We start from the raw sequence: 26,285 nt of genomic DNA on the forward strand, positions 1-26,285 counted from the left end.
TTGTTTGTCATGAATTATATTTTATTTACTAGTATATTAACACATCACATGCTACAGAAAATAAAATTACAATTGTTTCAAAAGAATAGTGTTTATAATAAAATTACACAAACTGCTATTAACAATTCCCAGTGGGATTTTACCACCCCTCATTTTGCAAGAAAGTGTGGAATTTTCTATGATTAATTAAAATACTTTAGTTTGTGGATTCATATCAATTGCTAAGCACCTGCTGCATGCAGTGCCCAAACCACACATTGCAAATTGGCCAAGAAAATCAGTTTTGAATTGATTGTAAAAATGTGCTTTGAATGTCATAATTGGACATAATATACAGTCATAGAGATGAGGTAATGGAAAGCAGTCACAATTTTAGACAGGAGGATGTGCATCATTGCAAACTCATTGTGAAAGCAATTACACGTTTTCAGTTCAGTCATCTCCTTTAATATCTAACGGTACAACATGATATTGACCTGTGTGAATATGGTTCCTAGTGCCACCCAATGGCGGCATGGTGTGTGGGAGACAAATCTTGATACATCAGGTCGGCTGTTGCAGTCATCTTCAATCTAATCCACAGCTGCGTAATGTGGATAAGCAAATTAATGATTGTCAGGCATGGGTTGTGTGAACTGAGGAGGGGACTTGAAATGAAATGGCCGTTGAGTCAACTCTTAAAATCACAAACGGTGACTAGAAATGAAAAGGCTATGTCACTCAAGGGAAAAATGTAAAGAATAAGCATTCGATAAGTAATGACAGAGGAAAGACAGGCTCCTATATCTAAAAATTACATTGAGAAAATTGGTGCAAGATGGCAAAAAAGTACAATAAAAAAAGGGACAAACGCAGAGCACTTCCTTTTACCACTTTGACATAATTGGTGAGGCTCATTTTTACTAAGGTCTGGTACAAACTAACCGATGTGAATAACAACAATCCGTTGTGAAGACTACCAAGACAAATGATAGTTTAGCATGTAAGGAAAATCTCATGATGCATCATTTAATTACTAGATATTTTTTCTTGCAAAAAAACTCTTGGAGTGGTGATTGTTGAATGGGCTGAAAGAGGTGCAATGGTTAATTGACAACTAAGCGATTATTATATATTTCTTATATTAAAACAGTAAATAGTTATATTTACTGTATTATAATAAAGCGGACTGATTATGTGTGTTTGAGCAAAATATATTTGCAAACATATTTTACTTTGAAAAACAATTAAACATTTTTGCATATTTTCTGACGTTACGGGCCAAACCAGTAACAATCATAATTCAATTCATTTTTGTGCATTTTCTGTTCTGTCAATTTTAAATGTCCTTTTTAAAAAAAAATAAAGCGATGAACCAATTGATTTTCCTGTGGCTGAACAAGGACATTTTGTCAAACGTCCATCCCGATTTAACTGACAATAAAAAAAATTGGAACATGGAACAAACAAACAGGACTAATTTAGGAAAAGGAAGGTTCAACATATTTGATATAGTAGCATGAAGTGATACAATTAGGGAACCTAAACTACTATACTTCGGACATGGGTGGGCTACACTAGACTGGTTGCCCAACCATCACAGAGTTCAAATTTGAGCTGACTGGTGATTGATTTACATATTTTGCAATTGCTTTGATTTTCCTTGAACTGTAAACAAAATCATTCCACAATCAAAATAAAAAAATCCTTCACACTGTTAACTCGGCTTACTTTTTGTCATAGACTCAAGTCAGATAATGGATTAAAGTCAGACTGAATTTTTAGGTCATTTGGCCACTTTCCAAATGAACCCATGTTAAACTTGACACTTCACTAAGTCAACAGGCAGATGAAGTTAACTTAGTAATTCACAGCCAAAGCACTCGACAGAAAGACTGACAAGGTTTTACAAAGTTCTAGTGACGATTAATACTCAACCTGCCAAAAAGAAAACCGAGCTGTACTCTGTTCGTGCTGCTCACTTAATACTGTGAATTTAATAGTAATTAGAATAGCACTCAGCGGAAGGGCAGACCTCTGCCAAGGCTGAACAATGTTAATTTGAATCACGCATTTGTTCACCTTCATGGACACCCACCCGCTGCTAAAGCCTGAATTTTGTAGGAACAAAAAAAAAAAAAAAAAAAAGATGAATTCAAACCCTATCATTCAATGAAGAGTTAGGGAAGTTTTGAACTTCCGTTAACAAAACAGGGGTGGGGGTGAGTATGGATCAGAGCTAAATTTAATGGAGTTTTCTTGGCCAATGCCTCAACCCCTCCACAGTTATTTGTGGAAATCTGTTACAAAGATAAAGGAACCAGCAACTTCAGATAACCATGGGAATGTATTTGTCTTCACCTCGGAACTTATTATTTCCACCAGGCTTAAATACAGCCATTAGGATGCGGGTGAAAAATGACACAGTGCTGAGGTTTTATCTACATGCTCAAACACAGGATGAGGAAATGGCAGAGTTGTGTAGTGAGTAGTGTCCTGAGGAGTGAGAGGCGATAAATTACCATGTGTCACTATGGTAAGGATAAAATGTTACAAAATCCATGGAAGGCTTTCCAGCCCGTCTTTCATTTTGCATTGAGTCAGTCAGAGCATTAAGTGGTGGTGAGGAGCTGTCAGGAATATGCAGAGGGGTCTGGTGGTTATTTTTCAGAGTGATTGTGAGAAACTTTACTTTGTGCAGGAAGAGTGGACGTGAGGTGGTGACCATGATGCGCAAGGGTGTGTGAGGCAGGGTCTAACACTAGTGTCCAGTTTGCACCCGCCAGTCCATTTCTCAGCTGAGTTCATCCTCGGCGTTGTGCTGGTCCAGCAGTTTGACGTGTGTGAAGGGAAAGTGACCACGTTTGCCTTTACATTCACCCTCCCACTGGCCGTTGACGTTTATTTTAGTCACTTTCACCATGTCGCCCACCTGAAGAGGGAGACAAATTGTGAGCAGACAACAGGTCATAATGAAAACAAAAATGATAAAATACAGACAGAACTAGAAGTAACAAGTATAAACTGGGTGAAACCCTAAGAAGGGGGGAAAACAGTTTTTATGGTCCTTAGAATGTCTTACTAAAACATTTTATTCTAATTATTAGAGGGGTTCCTTGGTTTCCAACATTGCTACATATGATGTTAGGAGGTTATAAATGGTGGACAATTTACAGTATGCGCAGCGGCCTAAGGACATCAGTTACCACCTGTTATTCAATTGATTGTTGTATATTTATGGTCTGGAAGAGTTTGTCAGACAAATATTTACAGTAATTATAGCTTCTACTGCATTTTTGTAGGGTAGTGATAAACAACAGGATGTTCTGACTTAAGTACGTAACCACTTTTTATCTTAGTACCGGATTTCCAGTTGTAAAGCGAGGACTGCCTGTATATAGCACGGTACCAGTTTTTGTTTTTTTATTTTAGTACTGCTAGTTAAAAAAATAAAAATAAAAAAATAAATAAAAATCTCACATGGTGTCTTAAAGGCCAGTACACAAAAAGTCGACTGTCAGCCAATGGCTGCCTGTCTTTGAGTTCCTGAGTTGTGTGTGCGCGACTGTGGAAGCCGGGAGAATGAAATGGCTCCAAACGGCCGTCTAGCTCCTGCGGACAAGTTAACCCGCATTAGCGTTAGCCACCAGGACGTAACCTCAGAGTGCGCAGCTCACGAGGCTCTGTGATCAAAGTCAGTGTTATATGCAGTGGATTTTCCTGTGCTGTTAGGGAAACTCTGCATTCGATGCACACGAGAGTCTTACCAGCAGGAGATAGATAGATAGCATGAGACGACTTAACACGAGTGCACGCTACACAGAAGCCCAGCTTGGACCGCTTCAACAACAACGGATACAGGCCACACTCGTTGTCGGAGACCACTCCGGGAATCGGGGCGAATAAGAATAAAATTCCACCCGAATGCAAAAGGAAAACCACTTATGCAAGTGGAGCAAAAAGGTCCACTTTTTGATTGTCGTGGTTCTGTGCACAATGACAAAACAGGACTGGGCGGCCACTGAGTGGGTCCACAATGTATTGTTTTCAATAGGAGAAATCAAATGCTGTCAAATACAGTACAAGAATACTGCACACTTAACAGCTCGAAATACACAGCATTCACTAGGAGTAAAGTACATATAAACATAGAAATAGAAATAATTAACCAGACATGCAAACACCAAAAGGTATGAAAAAGTACATTTTGATGTACAAATTTAGGATTAAAATTTGCCGCATTTCTTTGCTTTTTTGTTCTGGCCTTCAACTTGAGCCAGGCCCATCTCCACCTGCACCTGATGCCTGCTTCAGGCTGTGCCACGTGAATAGCATCCTCCTCTTTAAGCACTCTCATTCCGAAAAAGAATTGACTAAAATCATTGTCTGTTTCACTTCATTTTTCACTTTTACCAACTTTAAAGGCTAATCCCAAATACATCATCCCTGAAAATATTAAGTACAATATTTTTCTGTTTTTATTGGCCATTTCTGATTTTGAAGTTAGTTCATTCTGTGTTGTGACATAATTCCTAACATCGCTCCATTGCTTAAGCCTTTTAAAACGACGGGATCACCGGTGACACCGCGGCACGTGTATTTCAAATTATTACATACGCGTTGTCTGTCCCACACCGCCGACATGTTTTTTTTAATTAATAGCGGTAAGATATTTACAGCACTACGTCAAAAGACACGTGTCAAGGATAAAAATAAACTAGCTTTTGGATTCAAATATACTGTACACGACGGCAACATGGAGTAAACGTCTTTTGAGGAGCCGATCAATGATCGGCGAATTATGACAAAGCCGATCAGCATTAAATGCTAATTATTGGCCGATACCGATCAAGCCAATCAGATCGGTGTAAAGTCTATCTCTAACTACTATTATTACTACAAATAGATCAAGTCAAGTTAAAACTGTTGCAAAACACCAAATTATTTATTTCAATGCAGCAGCACCAGAAACTGCACAGAAATTACACAAATGGAATAAAAAGAAGGAATAAGAGACAGAAGTCTGAAGTAAAAAGGATCCAAGACACCAAGACAAGGAAATGTGAGCTAATAATTAACAGTCCAGTCCAGTGCCTCCATGCTGAGTCACTTCTCTGACCTATTTGGAGAAAGCACAACAAGCAACCTCTTCCAGGTTAAAGCCAGACAAAGCTAACAAAAGACGGAACGGTGGGCAACAGGACCAGTGTTAGGCACTGTTAGCTACTAGGAAAATGTTGTGAGCCAAGTTAAACGTTATTCTCCAGCAAGTGAAGCTTCACTATACTGAAACTACTACCCACCTAAGAAATATTGCAAACTAAGATGCAGTAAAATGACTAGCTAAACTAAAAAAGGTATTTAATTTGGGTGGAGCTTCTTTAAAAGAAAATAAACAATTTTGTCATTGTACTATTGTGGTATAAATGAACTAATTGTTCGTGCTTTTTACCCCCAATGCAATATCATTGGGGGTAACTGGAACGTTAGTCCCAGTTCCAATCGGTTCCAATCCAATTCTTGATGCCTAACCCTATTTGAAACATTAAATTAAGAAATATAACAACGGCTGTGTGTTGATGTCTGCCATAATCTCAAGTCTCCGAGTCCTCCTCTGACTTCACAAAGCCCAGAGGAACCAGTCCCATTTCCCAACCATAAACTATTTCCTCCACCCCACGGCCTGCTCATTAGGAGCCCTGCGCCTGCTTCCGGACTTTTGGGCAGCTCAGCCTCAGTGGCCAAGCAGTCGACCTCAATGTGACTTTGATGTCCTCTCACCTGATGCAAAGACAAACTATTCCGAACTCAACTACAGCGCACAGAGTACCCCTCTATATACGAATGCTGGAGTGACACAAGATAGCTGAATACTGTCTACGTTATGTATGATCATCTATTTTCTAAGCCGCTTCGCCTCACTAGATCGAGCTACATTTTTTTCAGATATTCATATTTTTTTTGTTTTAAAAAGTAGGGTGTTGTAACAGTCTTGGAAACAACTACTCTTCCATAAAATAGTTTCCATTTTCCATACTTTTCCAGACCTGGAAATCTATGAAATCAAATTCCCTACTTTTTCCATACTTGCGTAGGAACACTGTGTTTGATATACGTTGTTTTTTCTTAAGGGTACAGAAATGTTGAAAGATGTTTGCAAGCGTTTGAAATACTATTAAAGTCTTTAGGGATTATACTTTGTGGTATTTTTATGGTTAGTATTATCAATATAGACAATTATACAGTGCCACAAGAAAGTACACACACACCTTCACTTTTTCCACATTTTGCTATTTTACACATTTTGAAGCTGAATTGAGTATAGTCGTCTTAAAAAAAAAATCTACATAAAATATCCCATAATGGCAAAGTAAAAACATATTTTCAGACATTTGTGTAAATCTATAAAAAAAAATTTAAACATTGAAACACAATGGACAAGTATTTACACCCTTGGCTTAATATTTTGTTGAAGCAGCTTTGGCAGAAATCACAGCCTCAAGTCTTCTTGGGTATGTCTCTATGAGCTTGGTACACCTGTTTTGGGGCATTTTCTCCCATTCTTCTCTGCAGATCCTCTCAAAGTCAGTCAGGTTGGATGCACAGCATCGGTGGACAGCCATTTTTTGGTCTTTCCAGAGATGTTCGATTGCATTTAAGTCCGGGCTCTGGATGGGCCACTCAAGGACATTCACAGGCTTTGTTATCTTGGCTGTGTGCTTTAGGTCATTGTCATGTAGGAAGGTGAATCTGAGTTCCAGCGCAAGTTCTCTTGAAGAATTTCTCTATATTTGGCTGCTGTCCTCTTACCTTCTATGTGGACTAGTTGCCCAGTTCCTGCAGCAGAAAAACAGCCCCCACAGCATGATGCTGCCACCACCATGCTTCACAGTAGGGATGGTGTTAGCCAGGTGATGAGCAGTGCCTCTTCTTCTCCAGATATGACGCTTCCAATTCAGGCCAAAAAGCTTTTGGTTTCATCAGACCAGATAATTTTGTTTCTGCAGGTCTGAGAATCCTTAATGTGCCTTTTGGCAAACTCCAAATGGGCTGCCATGTGCCTTTTTGTGAGAAGTGGCTTCCGTCTGGCCACTCTACCATAAAGGCCTGATTGGTGGAGTGCGTTAGCAATGGTTGACCTTCTGAATGGTTCTCCTATCTCCGCAAGGGGAACACTGGAGCTCCGCCTTAGTGTCCACAGGGTTCTTGTTCACCTCGCTGACCAAGGCCCTTGGTCCCCGGTTACTCAGCTTGGTCGGACGGCCAAATCTAGGAAGGGTCCTGGTGTTTCCAAACTTCTTCCATTTCGGAATAATCAAGACCACAGGGCTTTTCGGGACCTTCAATGCTGCTGGAATTATTTTGTATCCTTCCCCGGATTTGTGCCTTAACACAATCTGGTCTCGGAGGTCTGCAGACAATTCCTTAGACTTCATTGCTTGGTTTTTGCTCTGATATGCACTGCCAACTATGAGACCTTACATAGACAGGTGTGCCATTCCAAATAATGTTCAATCAACTGAATTTATCACAGGTGGACTCCAAGTTGTGGAAGCATCTCAAGGATGATCAGTGGAACTCAGCAAAGGGTGTGAATACTTATGTACCTGTAATGTTTGAATGCTTACACTTTTTTTATAAATTTACACAAATATCTGAAAATATGTTTTTACTTTGTCATTATGGGATATGTAGATTTGTTTTTAAGAAAACTATACTCAAATAAGCTTTAGAATAAGTCTGTAACATAGCAAAATGTGGAAAACATGAAGGGGTGTGAATACTTTCAGGTGGCACAGTAATCACGTTTTTCTTTTCAATTACAGTGGACACCTGCATACCTGCGGTTCAGCACCCCCAGATTTACCTATTCGCAGATTCAACCGCTACAAGTTTTTTCTGTTAGGTTTTTTTTTTTCCCCCCCCATTTTTGGGGGAGAACCAACCCCCAAAACACTTATTGAAGACTTATCCCTGCTTATTCAACAATTTCTTGGGGTTAAATATATATATATATTCTGTCAATGCAATTGTAATGGCCGCCAATTATCTGCTGATTTTCGCTATTCAGCCCGGTCCCTATCCCCTGCGAATAGCGGGGTTCCACTGTCTTCATGGAAATTTGTTATTCGCTTTCAGGCTTGGTCCTTATCCTGGGAATAGCAGGGGTGCACTGTATACAAAATATTTAAAAGAACCACATATTCATATTACCTCCAAAGCCAGGGCGGTCTTGTCATAGGCATTGGGCACCCTCTTCTGTATGGCCCTGGCAAAGACAGGTCCATTCTGGAGATTTGGGAGGGGGGTTGGTTGGGCATACTGGCTGGGATCTCCCATTAGTGGTGCACCGGGCTGGGCCGTGGAGCTGTCAGAGTTCCCCAACATCCCCATTCCTCCTGGGGGTCCTGCAGCAGGTACAACGGAAGCAACTGCCAAACTCTGAGACGTCGGACGGTACTTCTCCACGAACGGCACAGGGATCATCCCCGCTCGGCCTTCAGAGTTCTGAGCGTTCCACCACTGCTCTTCGGGCTTCTCAAGAACACGGAGGATATCACCCTTCCGAAATGGAAGATCTTCATCGTCTTTGCCAGGGAAATCAAAAAGTGCTCTGACGTACTCATCCTCCAAGCGGGGTGGAGGGGCACCACCAGGGCCAATACTGATCAAGGATCTGTGTTTGGACTTGTTGATGGGTTCTATTAGGGTGGTGGTGTCCAGGTAGTGGATTTTGTAGAACTCTAGCAAAGCAGGGAGCGCATCAAACTCCTGGTCACCAATACGAAACCTTGGATGCGACAAACTTGCTGGAATGGAGGATGGAAAATAAAACAATTACACACTTATTATTCAGCGCTGAGCTAAAAAAAAAAAATAATTTTAAAAAGTCCATTAGTCAGTGGAAGTGGAGCCAGTTGTACATACAAGCACAATTGATATATTTGACAGTCATGAGGCAACAGACTAAAGTCCACAAAACGTGCATGTAGCTCAAAAGCTAATGTAACACACATGTCATTACACTATAAAACGGGTGTTCAAACTATGCCTCGCGGGCCATTTGCGACCCGCTGCCAGTTTTTAAGCAGCCAGCTGAATATATGAAAATATAAAAATTGACACGGCACTTGTTTAATTATTTTCTTGGTGGCAAGGCAGTAGAAAAGAAGAAACTCTCATCTCTCACTTCCTTGTTTTGTATCAAATCACACATCATTCGGTAAGCCGTGCTTGAGATTTGCGTGTGTTCTCTCCACTTACTGCTCTGCGTCACGGTCAGTTTAGTATAGATTGGTCATGTTTTGGTTCTGAATGTGGAGATGAGATTTTGCTGCTGATCAATACAAGGGCAGCCCTATCCTAATAAGATACAGGGTTCAAAATTCTAAAAAAAAAAAATAATAAATCCTTGATTTTTGCTTCATCACCTACTTTTTCTTTTTAAACAAATACATACAATAATAAATAATGTGTGTAGTGTAAAATAATGTGTCGACATATTTTCATCTAATTTGATCATAACGGTGAAGACATGGCCCACCGAATCTTTTTTTTTTTTTAAATATATTAATTTAACTGATATGAGTATGTGAATTTTGGGGAGTTGTTATCCATCAAAAGGTCATAACGGTTCTCAGAAACAAATATATCTCTCGAACTTTTAATGCCAAAAAATCTTTACCATTAACGTTTTCTGAAGATGCTAATTAAACTTTTGGATATATAGGATTTTTTCTCCTATTGCTTAATATACCTTTTCCATGAAAACTAACACAAATGCATCTTAGAATCTTCAGAGTTGCTTTTTTTGGTTCATTTAAAAATGGTCCTTCTTTGTCAGTCAATCTGTCTTTACCGTTAATGGCACTGGAGAGAGCCTCATTATGTTGTTGCAATACACCAGAGGTATCTGTGAGCCAGAAGTGCCAGGATGAGGGCAGCCATTTTGCATTCAAACAATAGCAGACAGCAAAATAATAATTTGTTAGTGTCGAAACTATGGCATGTCTTTACTGTTCTTACGATTGTATAAAGAGGGTAATGGGTTTAACAAGTAGTTAGGATCATTTATGCACTTGTATTGAAGGGAAATGTAAATTACGCAACACACAATTTTTATGAAGCCGTTAATGTCTTTACCGTTATATAAAACGAAGTGTATTTTAATTGGCCACCCCCATTTGGTCTGTCGATTAGGATTGCCGGTACTATGAATGACTAACCGTTTGAACCATCAACAACTTTTTGGAAAAAGGACTTTTAAAGGTGGCTGTTTCAGCAAGGGAGGTATTTTTACAAATGTCTTTACCATGACTGCTCAAATTATATATATATACACATATATATATATAAAGCCATATAGGTGCTTATATACCTGCACTGATGGATTGGTTTTAATGTGTTAAACAAAGAAGACCAAGAATTGAATGTGGCCCTCGCATCCTTCCATTTTTTTCAGAATGGAGCCCTAAGAAGAAAAAGTTTGGACAATAAAACCATGACTATATGAGTTTTGGCTTCATATATTAGCTGGGCCACAGTGAACTGCACTAGTGTGCATCTCCACCGGTGCAAGTCATGCAAGCGCGCTGTTTTCATTCTTGATCCAGGAGGGGTGGGGGCACGTCCAATATTGTCTTACCTGGACCGGATTGTCGGTTATTGCTGATGCTGTTGATGATATAATGCGAGACCTTGGAGTTCTCCGACACCGAGAGCACGTAGTCGCCGGGGCTGGTGATGGAGTCCCGCACCAGGAACACACCGTGCCTCTGCCCCTGCAACAGCAACACAGCCTCCTGCCTGCTCAAGCGACCCCAGTACCAACTGCTGCGGTCCTCCGCGTCAAAATTGCCGGCCATGATAAGCACTCCGAAGCCGAGGCGTCGTCGGGCCTTCCCCGCTCTCCACACGCGAAGCCTTCAACTCATACAAAACTTTAGCGCCTCGAGCACGTTTGGGGAAACAGAAGACATCCGCAGCTAACCGTTTTGCGCATCAATTCGCTGCCGCGATAAAACACAAGGATTCTCGTTGCCTTAACGACAGCACATTAGTACGACTGTTAGAAATATCCGAAGTTTAAGGGTCACAATTCCATGTATACCAGAAGGGCCGATGACAACTAAGTTCAAAAACTGAAATGGCGGATATGGAAAAAAAAAAAAAAAAAAAAAAAAAAAAGGACCCACGTACCGGATGTGACGTCAATATTCACTCTGCTGCATCAGTGGCAAGCAGTCACAACATAAAACGACGTAAGAGTTCCCTTGCATTTGTCATCAAATATGCAGGATGTCGAGGAAATTAAAATGTAGCCTGTAGCATTCATTCGCTCACATCATTCATCGGTGGTTGTTTGAATCTGACGACAATAGACATATTGGAATGACAATTAGGGGTTTAAAAAGCCTTCATTCATCGGAATTAACAACATACCCTCGGCGTGATGGTTGAATTTAACATTTAAATACTAGTTTAGGTGGTAGGACAAAGGATTTTAGCTCACCCTTGCCTGCGATAAATGGGCCCAGTTACAAATAATTCATTTTACCACGAGATGTCAGCCAAAGACAAAAAAGTAAGGACTGCGTATCGCTTCCCCCCCCCCCCCCCACTGTCGAGACGGACGCGAGAACGTCTTCAAACTCTATTAACTGGTTTTTATGATAATCATCATATATTTGACCACAATTATAACAACAATTGTCAAAAAATTTTTTTTAACCATTTACTACTGATTTAATTGAATTATACTACTTTATTAGTTTCAAACCTGCTAAACTATATGGTATCCGACCTTTTTTCTCATGTGAAGAACAGAACAAATAACATTTAGTTTTTTCATAATAAGAGTGCTGATTGGTTGTATTTGAAAATATATATCATGGTTAACAAACACACACCGACCTTCATATGGTAACGTTTAGTCTGCAGCAGAAGGCCTAAAATTAAGACATTTATCTCATACTTAGTAGCCTATTTTTCCTTCACTGAGATTTAGATTGAATCAAAACCACGTTACTTATATCACATGTTCACTTTTGCGCACACATTGGGCAGCCGTGGCCCAATGGTTAAGATCATCGCCTGCCACCGTGGGTGACCTAGGTTCAAAACCCCGACTGGACCATCCGCCAACATCCCCCAGACTCACGGCTGTGGTGTCCTTGAGCAAGACACTGATACCCCGAAATGCTCCCCGGACGCTTCAGCTGCCCCCTGCTCCAGTGTGTTCCACTAACATGTGTATGTGTTCACTGTGATGGGTTAAATGCAGAGAACAAATTTCGTGTGCATGCATGCATGTTCATGACAATAAAAGATGATTCTTATCTTACAAACAAAACCTAGTGGTTAGCATGCCCGCCTCACAGATCTGAGGTTCTGGGTTCAAATCTCAGCTCCGGGCCTTCCTGTGTGGAGTTTGCATGTTTGGTGCTTGCTTGCATGTGAGTGTGAATGGTTGTTTGTCTAGATGTGCTCTGCAATTGACGGGCGACCACTCCAGCGTGTATCCTGACTCTTGTCCAACGTCAGCTAAGATAGGCTCCAGCTCACCTGTGACCCTAAATGAGGGCACCGCGCTACAGGAAAGCGATGGACGGATGTTAATGAACAACTATCTGGACCATGGTTTTTTTTTTGTATACAGTAATTGTTTAATCGATCAGAAACCGTGATGATGAAACAACAGAAAATTACTAGAAGACATTGTCTGTTTTCCTTTCATATTATTTATTGATAAAATCCATTGAGGCATAATTTAATCTATAATAGTACATAGCATCGTTTCCAGTAATGTCCATAATCCGGCACACAAATCAAATATCATTACGGAAAGAGAAAAAGCTGTATAGATCATCTAGCAGAGGTATATTGTAGATTGTGAAAACACAACTGATACAAGTGCAAAGGAAGAGAAAATATCATAAAGACTTGGCTTCACATACAAATTAACGTTGCTTTTACATAATTCATTAGGTTCTTGCACAATCTAATGAGCGCCAAGCAGTACACCAAGGTTCCTCACACTTCAACTACATCCACAGTAAAATCGTCATAAATGATGTCAATCAATCATTATTACTGTAAAGGTATTTTTAATAAAGCTCTCATAGAGGATCTCATTAGATTGTGCAGGTGCACTGCGACACCCGCCATTCCATAAATCCTTCATATACCCACTAACGATACTGCACATCTGAGGTAAACGTAGCAGTGACTTCACCGCTTCCAATAGTAAACGAGTCGAGTCATTTCGCCTGTGGTTTTGAAGGCAGTTATAGTTGCCGTCCCTTGGGCCACGTTTATGCAATGAGTGAACAAAGTGCACCGTGGGAGAGGAAATCACCAAACAATTACTACAGTAGCTACACAGCTGACTGACATGGAAGTACTAGTCAATGAAGAAATGCTACTGTAATCTTGAGACCACTTTAGATGGCAGTAAGTTGGAAAGATGGAAAGTTGTGCAGTCCCCTAACATCTCCTTTCTGAGTGTGAATGTCCCCCGTGGCTCCAGCAAGTAAAATATATGCAGTTTTTTTTTGACTGACATGTTGGCAAATAGAAGGTGTCCATTTTTGATTAACAGTCGCATGAAGATGAAACTACTCAACTGTCCTGCTCACATCTTCAAAACAATAGTAAACCTGAGGATAGTCTCAAGCGTTGCTTCTTAAGTGACATGCAATGATTCACTATGTCTTTTGAAATATTGACCCAACACTGCCAATGCAATAGTTGATCTAAATGTAGATAATAATCATGACATAACACCATACTGTTTGTTAAAGGGCTCACTGGGATTACCAGGTGTGAACACATTTTGACAGGAAATGGTTGCATGGCTTATGTTAAAGGGACGAATCTTTGCAATTAGATTCAAGTATAGCACTGAAAACTGTGCAGCTTGTTTTTAGCTTAATGTATATGTGAACTGCATGGAAATACTTGATTTGTCACCATATTTATGAGAAATGTATGTGTGTAATAAAGCTTTCAACAAAGTGTTGATCATCTGCAAAGTATTGGGGAAACACGAACAATACGAGCAGCATTAATACTCTGGGGAACTTGATACTATGCAAGGTTTTTGAGGGGTCTCGCTGCTCCGGCTAATATTCCTCAACTCCACAATATGAAACATCTTGAATTATGAATGTAAAGGTTTATCCTTCAGATTTTAAACGGAATAACTCCAATTTATTGATTTTTTTTTGTATTCGTTATTCTCAACTTGTGATGCCAGTCAAGATTGGAAACCTTTGCTGGGAGCATTTTAATAAAGTGACATAATAGCATTAGGTACTTATAACAGTAGTCTCACTTTCAAAATCCCCTGCATACATAAGCATTATTTAAAATGTATCCTAACATTGCTACCAATTCAAGATTGACAGTTTGCCTATTGTGGCAGTTTTGGGAGCATTGATTTTCTTGATAGAGCCCACAGATTCTTCTGAGCAAGGATCAAGACAACAGATGACTAGATTGTCCAGTTACAGTAAATAGAGTTTGGGAATCAGAATTTACGCACACATAAACCTCACATACAACGCAAATGTTTTAGACCACAATTACAACAATATTCATGAATGAAGACTATGGTTTTATCATTTGACTATGTGTGTAAGGGAACAAAATAAAAACAAAACAAAACAAAAGAATAGTTCATCATAAAAATCCAAAACAATAGTTCAAAAAGTGGTGTTTGGTGTTTATTTCTCTGTTGTAACAACACCTCTTTCTAATGTCCTTAATACTGTTGGGAAAGCCAGTTTATTTTCCTTCAAATCAGCATAGGAGAGTGAGAATTTGGCACAATTTGCATTGCAACTCACGTTCTCAGTTTTGCTGCTCATCCAACAAATCCATGTTTCATTGGAAAGAGGAAATGCTTTTCAATGCTATACTGTAAAATATGAAGACAAGAAGTACAGTGGGTCCTCGCTTTTTTTTACAGTGCAATTTTGCATGCTGTTCTTTTACAGCGTACAAACCCCGCATTGTATTCTGCGTCCTGATTGGCTACGGTACTGTAGACCAATTTGAATCCATCTCCTCCGTGCCGCGTCTCCTGCACAGCGCAGGTTGCGTTCGGCTTGCTAAATTGAAATTAGTGTTCGATTGCGAGCAGCGTGACTCTAAAGTGCCTCCTGTTTGCAAGTCTTCTCCCAGACATAACCAACAATGTCGACGAAACGTGCCGCACCGACAAGGACACCTGCGGTCGCACCCAAAAGGCAAAGGGAGTTGCTAACTATCGCAGAAAAAGTGAGACTTCTGGACATGATAAAGGAATGTAGAAGTTACGCGGCTGTAGGGCGCCATTTCCGAATCAATGAATCTTTGGTGCGTTACATTAAAAAGGAGGAAAGTAACATAAGGACGACAGCAGAAATAAGTTTTAATAAGCAATCAAAAAGGGTTGTAACTGTCTGCAACAAGACCATCGTAAGGATGGAATCAGCTTTATCGTTGTGGATTACTGACAGCAGAAAAAAAGAATATTTCGCTAGATGCAAACGTTATCCGCACTGAAGCTAAAACGCTTCATGAAAGCTTTGCTGACAGCGAGGAGGAGGATGATGTGGAGCCCAGGCCATCGACGAGTGCTGCTGCTTACCCAGTAGGCCCAGTAAGCTCATTTAATGGCCGCAAGGGCTGGTTTGACAAATTTCAGAAACGCTTTGGACTTAAAAGTGTTTTCTCTGCACGGAGACGTCACCTCTGCGGATACTGCTGGAGCTGCGCGAGAATGGGACCCATTGATGTTGCGTTCGTTACAGTTCTCAAATAGAATCGAAGGTGGCGTGTCTCTTTAGAAGAATCTTCTCGCCCAGAAGAAAAAAGAGCGGCAACAACTACCTATAATTATGTTCTTCTCTCGGAAAAAGACAGTGGGAAAGGATGCTACAGCGGTGCGGCGTCAGGACAACGAGGGACGGTCAGAGGAAGCGTGAAATACGCGAGAGTCACAATTAAGAATTTCTCATGTTTCCGACCTCATACGTTGTTCATTAAAATTAAATTCGTTATTTCTAAAAATTGGCATCATTTATTTTTATTTCTTAAACTCATGTTTGGGCCTTAAAACAGGTTTGCACCTTTGTTTCGTGATACAATAATATTAACAATAATAATAATAATAATAAGTAAAACAACAACAACAACAATAATAATAATAATGTACTTATTTTTCTTACAAAGGTTTGAACTTTGAGCGTGTTTAAACAAGAGAGAAATGTGAGAAAATGTTAATGGTGAGGTTTACAACCTTAAAACACAGTATAATTGTAAAAAATTCAGTTTGCTACTTCGCGGATTTCACCTATCGTGGGTTGTTTTTGGAACGTAACCCCCGTGATAAACGAGGGAAAACTGTACTGCCCTGACAGAAATACTCGAAATACAAAATTCCGAACTTTTTGTTGTATATCAAGTAAAATGAGCAACTCACTCAGTTTTCTGTACTTCTCATCACAGACGCCTAACCATTAAATGGGACATGTTACAGGCACATGAAGGTAATATGATGTTACCAGAAAGGTCCTGACTAAAACCCTGAACAGGGTGAGCTACACTAAAAAGCTTATTCATTATTTAGTGGTTTTCTGCATTCGCATCCTTACGTAATTTATAGGTTGATAGATCCTGTTAGGATAGCTGTCGTCCAGTACTTCGTCACCTTGGTTCAGCTGGTTACATATGGCTTGTTCAAGCTGGGAGCAAGCCTTCTCTCGCCTCCTTCCGCGTGTACTTCGACACAGCAGGAGACACAATTTAAGCAGGGAAAGGAGCGGCAATCAGGTCAAGTGCGCCGACTGGTCCGTCAGATTGTCAAAGTCATCCTCCTCTGCTCTCACTGGCTCAGCAGCTGCAGAGGAGTGTTGCGAATGGCTGGAGCAAGACAACGGGGAGGAGTAGCTCTGTGTGTCGTCCTCGTCCTGCGCCATCTCTGCCATTCGGCCCGGCTTCTCCTTTCTCTGTAACTCTTCTTCGTGTGTCCTCCTCCTCCTCCTCCTCCTGGCTTTCCTCTGCTCCTCGACGGTCCACATGCTCTCGTCTTCGTCCTCCTTCCCTTGCGCCTCCCTGTCAAAGTCCAGCAGCTCCTCCATCATCTCCTCTATCTCCAGCTCACCGTCCAGTTCCTCCTCCACCTCGGAGCGCAGGTCTCCCATGCTTTCAGTCCTGTTGGTGTCGTCGGTCTCCTCGTCTTCACCGATGCCTCGCAGCCTCTCGGGGGGCTCGCTGGCCTGACTCTCCCCAAACTCCAGGATGGTGGGCAGATTGCCCTGCTTAGGACAGCGCTTCCTCAGGCTGACCAGGAAAGGTTGTGGCAAGGAGAAGATGTCCACATTGTTGCCCAGGTCGATCCACGTCACACTTGGGAAACTGTTAGGATCCTAAAGAAAAAAACACATTTACTTCTCACCTTTTTTTCCCCAGTGTAAAATTTGATCACTGCTAAACAATTGTCTGTCCAAATCATCGCAATCTTCCACGCTACACATTTAAATCGTCTGAAAGAGACTTAACAATCGCCTTCATTTACTAATCTGTTTGTTATCTTCTTCTTCTTCTTTGAAAGTAAGCTCTGAAATTTAAATCTACATAAGACTCATGAAAAGCTATTAAAACCCAATTTAAACTGGTGAAATTGCGTAAAAAAACCAACCAAAAAAAAAAATAAAAATATTTTTTGCAATTCGGAATTCCATATTCTTCTTAAAAAGTGCATAAGTAGTCGTTATTCCTTTGAGTTGAAGCATTGAAGTTATTAAATGTAGGGTTACATATATAAATGAGCTTGGTACAGTGCGATGATCATCCCTGTCTTTCAATATCAGCGCAGAAAGATTGTTAATATGATTCTAGCACAAAGAATCACAGGAGATTCAGGTCAATGCCATGAAGACCAAATATGAAAACAGAAAAGTGACCTTCAGGGCATCAGTCAGCTCTTTCAGAATAGTCCTGGTCAGCCGGTTTCCATTCATTGCCAGCGTCTCCAGGTGAGGCAGGGCAGCCAGAGTGGGCAGGAGCAGGAGGAAGGCCTCATCGGTCAGCTCGGTGAACCCCAGCTCCAAGCTAACCACTGTGGAAGCGTGGTGCTGGAGGTGCGCACACAGACGCTCCATATCGCGAGCTACCAGAGGGATACCGGACAGATCCAATGCCCCGCTGGGTGGAGGTGTGGACAGCACCGCCTTCAGACTAGAAACAGACGCATGATGTGAGTAGTTGTTTGTCCCCACACAATAAAACAAGATTAAGTAGCTAATGTAAAAAAAACAGAAAAAAAAAAAAGAATAATAATTATACGGAAGGCATCTCTACAACTCAAGACTAATCACAGCTAGAGTGTAGATTCTCTCACAATTTATTCCCTGTAAAGAAATCAGATTTGCTGTATTCTTTATGTTTTCTTGATAAAAGTATTAGTCAGTGTGTTACACCGCTGCAAACTACAAACACAATAATAAACAGCTGTTGAACTAAAACCTCACTGACAGCCTTAATTAAAAACTGACCTGGAGAGATTTTTCATGAAGGTCTGAGTGTGCAGGCGTACCTCATAAGTGTCCACTGAGTGTGAAAGAAAATCTGTGAGTAATAGCGGGAATCTCTGGCAGTAGGCCTACAAAAAAAAAAAAAAAAAAAACTCCCGTCTGAGATAAACTGTCTATATGGCTAGCTCTGAGGCTCGGTTGCTAATAGAAACAATTCACTTGTTTATTAAACATATAGCTGAGCAGCTGAGGAGCGCTGTGGGGACATGCAGACACTTTGAAACCAAGGGGATTGAGGGTTTAAGACACTGAAGTTTGCAGATGAAAAATGGCTTTTGAGAATGGACAGACAAATATTTACATTTATGATTGTTGTATATGGAAGAAAGCTGAATTTTGAGCAGACAGCTAAGTTCGTTGTTGTTATTTTGGTGTGGTTACGGCTGACAGCGGCCCACCCTGCGTGCATTAAAGAGCTTGTTGATCGACCGCCATCATTCTTTCAACGCTAATAAAATACATTGTGGTTTTAGCAGCCACTGTGACTGAAATGCGTTAAGTTCATCCCGCAGCGGCAAGGTCTGATGACAGCTCTGTGAAAATGAATCCTCGCTGTGCGTGGTTGAAAAATGTGCAATTCAATATTTGTCAGTTAACAGCTCAACAAAAGAGTTTGGTTTAGTGAAATCCTTTTTTAATTCAATGTAATAAAATACATATGTCATTGGATGACTGTTTAATGTAAATCAGAGCTGGGCAACTTAAATGATGGAGGATTTTGCACTTCCTAACCAGGCAAAAATGCCATTTAAAAAATGGTCAAAATGTGTGCATAACTGTCTGTTTGTTAATTTAACCAATGTACTTCACATTATCTTAATATGCATATTTCATGCACAAATGCATGAATAAAAGATCCACTCTTCAACAACAAAGGGTTTGAAGCAATCAAAAAACAACCACATAGGAAACTCCTGTGATCTTTCTTCTTGGGGCTCTCTTACATAAAAATTACTATTCAAAGTTGGCACAAACCTGCAGAACAGCATACCAACAGGTACAAAAAACTCATTTTGTGTATTTTTTTCACAAAAATCAACACACCCAAAATTTGAATATTGCACTGTTTCTCCTGCATGTAATTTAAAATCCCCAAATGATCAGTTTGCAGAACAGGGCAGGTTACTCTGCTTTGTTGAAGGAGCCCTGGTGCATCCCTGCTGCCCTGCCGCTTGTCCAAGCCACGATACGCATTTGCAACACAATTAACGGCATCAAATATGTACATGTTTTTGGAGGACACAATTTTTACTAACTCCTCTTGCACTTTAAATGAACTGTCAATAGTTCTTTTGAAGAAGAAAAAAAAAAAATCGCTGTTGTGTACTTTTGATTTGAGCGCTTGTCAGCTTCAGTATATTTATTAACTTCAGTTCCCAACATCAAAATCATCTTTATTTGCCAAGTATGTAAAAAAAACAAAAACAAAACAAGGAATTTCTCTCCGGTAGTTGGAGATGCTCTAGTACGACAACAGACAGCCACTGTGACAAAATATACTGGTCGTTTAGGACACAAAAACACATGACGGAGCGTAATTGAGCAATGTAAGGTTAAGTAATTGAGCAATATAAGGTTACTAATCATCTGATAATGCTGATACAATGACAATGATGGTACTATTAGAATTTAAAACAGGGGTTGAAACAGGGTTTATAGTCCCCCCCACACAAAAACAAAGACAAAAAAAGTGTGTGGGGGAGAAAACGTTTTTATTTTTATTTAAAAAAAACCCAAATATATATATAATAATAATCAGTGTGTGGGCGCAGGTCACGTGCAGTTGCCCATCCTGATGTAAGCTTATACATTTACAGGGCAGGTGATCACTTTCTTTCTTATACATTTAAAATACATGTAGTTCTTACTTTGGTTCCAGAGTCAATTTGGTCTTTAGAATTATTATAAACATGTAGAAAATGGAGTGAAAATTATTCCTAGATCTTCACAAGTTGATTTAATTGTAAAGCACAGTACTCTAGTTTTCCGTTCAAAATACCTGCAACTTCAAAGTTTTGTGCCCTGACGTACAGTTTATGCAATCACTGTGATCAGTTACACTGAATACATGCAGAAAATAAAACGGAAGCAATCTCAGGTTGTTCTTAATGTTTTGTAAAAGTAGAGTTCAGCATCTATCAAGATTTTCTGAATGTATCACCAACCTCATTTGTCATTCATTGTTATGTATATTAATTATGCTCTGATTTTACTGACTTTATATTAGTGTGACCTCCTCCACACACACACACACGCACATCACACACACACACACACACTATCAATAAGTCTGGTCAACAAACAGCTTCTTCAGTCATTTCAGTGAATAAAGCAAATAATGTTTCCGTAAAGTCTTTTTATTTTATTTTATTGGAGCCTTACTCACGCTCACAAGTCTCTTACGCGTTGCTGTTTGTGAAGCCATAGTGTGACAAAATACACCCACAGTTAGGATGTTTTTCCACAAATACACACCCCTAGACTCACAAATGTGTCTAGTAACATTCATAAGTAGGCCATAATATTATGAAAAACATTCATGTTTTCTATTTCTAGATTTATAACAGAAAAAAATCCACTACTGTCAGATTATTATAGCCTTTTAACCAAGGATCTTCACATGCGCTTAAAATGCAAGCCCCTCTCGGTATGCTCAAACAACGTCTAAATCCATAGGAATTTACACCTTGGTGACTGGTAAAGCATTTCTGCAAATCTTGAATAATAATCCCTGTTGGTGTGGGAAAGAAAATCAAATCTTTATAAATCTTCACTCAGGGATCGACAGTTCTGCTGTCAGCATCAATCAACTTTTCTTGCACATGAAACAGAGGTAATGGATTTACTCTAAGCAGCAGCCGCAGGTGACGTGTGGTACGATGCATCATTTTTGTCATTTATTTGATATGGACATTGCCCTGCGATTGGCTGGCGACCGGTTCAGGGTGTACCCCGCCTCCTGCCAGAAGATAGCTGGGATAGGACCCTTGTGAGGATAAGCGCTAAAGGAAATGGATGGATGGATGATAAGGACATCATTGGACCAACCAGATGCACTGCTTGAAAATACACTAGCTGGATGTGTATCTGTCATGGAATGTATCAAATAAAAGTGCGTGCAATGTTTTGTAAGCGTGCAGCCAGAAATCTCTAACAACCCCCCTGTTGAGGTGGCCCAAACGGGTCACCTCACAAAAAATTATGTGTGTGTGTGTGTGTGAACTCTGTATATCCTAGATGTAGACCCTCATACCCAACACCGAAGTAATATCATGGAAAAGTTTATTTATTTCCATAATTCCATTCAAAAAGTTAAACTTTCATAGATTATCGATTCAGGGCCCACAATTTAAACAATTTCAGGTATTTATTTGTTTATTTTTACATAATTTGGGTTTCAAGCTCATAAAACCCACAAAATAGGGTCACATTAAATCAATTAAAATATGGTACTTTCAAAACGATATGTTAATCTTCAATACTTGGTTGGGACTTGGTTGGTTGGTTCACTGCCTCGATGCACCGTGGCACTGACGCAATCAGCCTGTGGCATTGCCCGGGAGTTATGGAAGCCCAAATTTCCTTGATGCTTGCTGTCAGTTCTTCTTTGTTTTTGGGTCTGGTGCCCCACCTTTTCCTCTTGATACCCTTTAGATTCTCAATGGGGTTTAGATCCGGTGAGTTGGCTGGCCAGTCAAGCACTGTGATGGCATGGGCATCAAACCAGGTTTTGGTCCTTCTGGCAGTATGGGGAGGGGCCAAGTCCTTCTGGAATATGAAATCTGCATTTCCATACAGATCCTCAGCAGAGGGAATCATGAAGTCCTCTAAAACATTCTGGTAGATTGTTGCGGTGACCTTGGATTTAAGAAAGTAGTTTACCAACACCTGCACTGTACATGGCACCCCAAATCATGACAGACTGTGGATATTTCACACTGGATCTCAAGCAGCTTGGGTTCTGTTCTTCACCAGTCTTCCTCCAAACCCTTGGACCTTGATTCTCAAATGAAAGGCACACTTTACTTTCATCGGAATAGAGGACCTCAGACCAATGGCCAACAGTCCAGTCCTTCTCATTGGCCCAGTTGAGACGCAATTTAATGACACCTGGGGAAACCTGTTCAGGTGCTTTGAGTTTCAGGAATGATTAGTGTGTGACACTCAGTTCAAAACATTTATGGCCTGCAAAATTTGGGCTGATTTCATCACAGTATTCAAATTTTTTGCGTTCCTGATTTAGTGGGTTTTATGAGCTGGAAGCCCAAATTATGTCAAAATAAACAAATAAATACTTGACATTGTTTAAAGTGTGAGCCCAGAATCTGCAACTTACATAAATTATACATAAAGATTGGCACAAAATACATTTTAACATATGTACCTTATCAAACTGTCATGCAGCTCAACTTGAGATCCACCATTTAATTTCAAATTAGAAAACAAATTTGGGTAGTTAAAAATAATGATAATGATTGGGGGGCTTTAGGTCAGGAGATGCCACCAATCTTTGTCAACTCTGGGCCTGTGAAGCCCTTTGATACAAATACACTTGATTTGTCATCAAATAGACAGCTTTTCCCATTTATTAATCATTCTTTCGTATGATGCGCTATGTCCTAAACTTTTATAGAGCAATATAGTCGAAAAAAAAAAAAACTACTTGTAAACCTCAAATGTTTAGGTATAAATGCTTGCACTAAAATATCTCGTTGAGTACGTGTGACTTTTGGCCAGGTTGCTGTAATGATAAAACATTGACATTCTACTGCAAAATGGGTCACGCTTTAAAATCAACATAATTGAGATTTTAAATGAAATAAAACTGGTGAATTTGTTTAAATTGGCAAACTGTCTTTAAATTCACTGCAAGTGTGTCTGTCTGCTGTAGCTAGCCTGAGATGTTCTGCCCTTCTCTCTTCATTAAGATGACAACATGACAATTTAATGTCAGTAAACAGCAAGGCAAAGCTTTATAATCACAAAACTTTCTATAGGTTTCATGAATGGTGCTAGATCAGATAAATAAGCATTATGCTAGCATAGATACCTGATGAGGGTTGTCTGACACGACCAAGCCCCCCTCCAAACCAGTCCCTCACCCCGTTTTTTTGGGTGCGATTAAGAAACGTTGGTCCAGTAGCCAAGTAATATTTTCAGTGGTGCAACAATCTTTTGTGTAGTATTGTGATTAATTGATTGCACAAACATTCCTTCTTACCTGTGGTCTGAGTCGCAGCAGGTAGCGCTCAAATTCAAGGAATTTACATACCAGCATACATTTACACATGATACGGCACGAAATTCAATACTTGAGGTCCTAAATTAGCCCAATAAGTCTCAAGACCCATGAAACGAAAATCGAATAAAAGATACAAATAAAATATAGTAACATCCATCCATCAATTTTCTACCTCTTATCCGAGGTCGGGTCGCGGGGGCAGTAGCTTTAGCAGGGACGCCCAGACTTCCCTCTCCCCAGCCACTTCATCCAGCTCTTCCGGGGGGATCCCGAGGCGTTCCCAGGCCAGCCGAAAGACATAGTCTCTCCAGCGGCTCCTCTCGATGTGGAGGAGCAGCGACTCTACTCTGAAATCCTCCCGGATGACCGAGCTTCTCACCCTATCTCTAAGGGAGACACCCTGCGGAGGAAACTCATTTCGGCCGCTTGTATCTGGGATCTTGTTCTTTCGGTCACGACCCACAGCTCGTGACCATAGGTGAGGGTAGGAACGTAGATCGACCGGTAAATTGAGAGCTTCGCCTTTCGGCTTAGCTCCTTCTTTACCACAACGGATCGATACAAAGTCCGTGTCACTGCAGACGCTGCACCGATTTACACTGTAAGGACAGAGCCTGGATTCAAACCCGCAACCTCAGAACTGACTCACCAACCATGCTTCCCAACTTCAAAGTCTTGAAAAATAAATGTTCTTGCTCATGACAAGCTTGAACAAGTAGCATCCAAATTGACCATTGTAGATGTTACTGGATCACAAAATGAGAGGCGTGATGGCTGGCCCAACAATATCATAGACTACTAAAGAAGATGGCCCGGGGTCACCTTGGCAATGACAGAGACATTAATGTAATATTACACACTGTATACCACCCACATGATTTTGAAGGTGAACTTCATAATTCTACTCTAGCCTATTGTGCGCTCTATGGATTGCTGCGTCCACTGTGTCTCCCTCAGACTATGTATCACGCAATCAGATGGTACATCTGCACAGAGGATGGCAGGTCACTTTCTTCTCCTCTCCTTGATTTGCCAGTGTAGGTGAGTGAACATGGATGCCTCCACGATCAATATAAAATGACTACTATGCACCTCATTTACCAACAATTCTTACAAATGGTAATTTTCTAAGACCAATGTTTTCTTCAAAACACTCCAGACGGATGTTGGATTCATGAAAGGTTCTGCAGAATTTGTCACACTGTTCTGAGTTTGAGTTTTGTTATAAATCGCAAGCTTATTCTTGCTGATCCAAGACAGAGGAAGGATCGTTCTCATTTTGTCCATACAAGGACATGAGACTTAAGGTTTGTGTGCATACAAGAATTCAAACACACACAAGCACACACACACACACACACACACACAGCAGGATTCAAAGCCCTAGTTCAGTAGAGCGGAGGCTGTCCAATATCTGTGACTTGTGACTGGCCTTGCGCTTTTTTTATTAAATGGAATGGAGCACCAGAGTCAAAATACCTTCAGGAATTCTTCAGTTTGTATCATTTAGAAGACGCAACATAGTGCCACTGAGGCACCCAGCCTGTAAAACAAACCCGAATTGCAAAGAAGAAGAGTAGTCGTCGAAGAAGAAATAGAAGACGCTAGGCTAACTGTTAGCCTATCTGGAGACTACATTGCAGTTGCCAATGCTTCTTGTCATTTTTACTGTGGTGAATGACTTGGTAGACATGTCAAACAAACAAAACTCGTTGCTTCTTTATTTGAGTCCGGCAATAGCGCCAGCTCAGGTCACTTCCTGATTGGCAAATCGTCACCTTTGAGGAGTCCATGGTTCTGCTGACCATTGTGTTGACCACTCATCAAATGATGTACTGTAAATATACAACAGTTTTAATATTTAAGATTGTCGGCCAGGCATTTTTTTGAAAGCAGATCAGGAAGGAAAAATCACTTTTAAAGCACCCCAAGCCATAGAAAAATCAGTCAGGATAATCTTTTACAACCATCCGCTAATCAGACTTTTCCTGACTTTGATCGAAAGTGGGAAACATTTAAAATTTGGCGTAATTATCAGTATGTGTGTACACCGCTTTAGTGAACGTTATGGGTTGAAATGAACACGTTCAGTGCTGCTGAGTCAAACTGATAAATACTGTAAGTATTTTAATACACACATACTTTTATTGCAAAAGTGTACAAAATGACTTATGTTTGGTTGGCTTGTATACAGTACTGTATTGGAAATATCATTTACCATGATATATCTGTCCTATGTCAGAATCATACTGAGAAAACATTGCCATATGACCATTGGAAAATACCATTACACGGACGTGCAAACATTGATCAAACTCCTAGACTCTAGACAAACAAGCCATAAATTGATAACACACAACCGTGGTCATGCTGTAGGTGTGCTAATAAGGGACACAGCAAGTTTGTACACAATGGCATCCACTGAAGAGAATAGTGTCGATGCTGCTGAAGCAGTTTTATCATAACTAGGAAAAATCCTCAGA

General features: G+C 40.3%; 2 protein-coding genes across 10 annotated transcripts in view; both read right to left on the bottom strand.

Moving 5' to 3' along the window:
* crk (v-crk avian sarcoma virus CT10 oncogene homolog) lies at window positions 1-11,128 on the bottom strand. 2 transcript variants are annotated; one of them, XM_061782507.1, is made up of 3 exons: window positions 10,625-11,128; window positions 8,194-8,789; window positions 1-2,911 (listed from the first exon to the last, which is right to left on the bottom strand). In XM_061782507.1, exons 1-3 carry the CDS (start codon window positions 10,842-10,844, stop codon window positions 2,774-2,776), a joined length of 954 nt encoding a protein of 317 aa, XP_061638491.1. In that variant the 5' UTR covers window positions 10,845-11,128; the 3' UTR covers window positions 1-2,773. The 2 variants fall into 2 exon arrangements, with proteins under 2 accessions (XP_061638491.1, XP_061638492.1); XM_061782508.1 differs by lacking the exon at window positions 1-2,911 and adding an exon at window positions 2,923-5,098.
* Window positions 11,129-12,696: 1,568 nt separating this feature from the next.
* The window catches only part of lrrc75a (leucine rich repeat containing 75A), a 37,773-nt gene continuing 24,184 nt past the window's right edge, over window positions 12,697-26,285 (bottom strand). For all 8 annotated transcript variants that reach the window (XM_061780870.1, XM_061780868.1, XM_061780866.1 and 5 more), the window contains 2 exons: window positions 17,931-18,204; window positions 12,697-17,393 (listed from right to left, as the gene is read on the bottom strand). In XM_061780870.1, the coding sequence (XP_061636854.1) occupies window positions 16,794-17,393; window positions 17,931-18,204 (874 nt within the window). In that variant the 3' untranslated portion in view covers window positions 12,697-16,793. The remainder of the gene's footprint in view (window positions 17,394-17,930; window positions 18,205-26,285) is intronic.

Source organism: Phyllopteryx taeniolatus, chromosome 8, assembly GCF_024500385.1.
Source record: "Phyllopteryx taeniolatus isolate TA_2022b chromosome 8, UOR_Ptae_1.2, whole genome shotgun sequence".
Taxonomy (NCBI): Eukaryota; Metazoa; Chordata; class Actinopteri; order Syngnathiformes; family Syngnathidae; genus Phyllopteryx; species Phyllopteryx taeniolatus.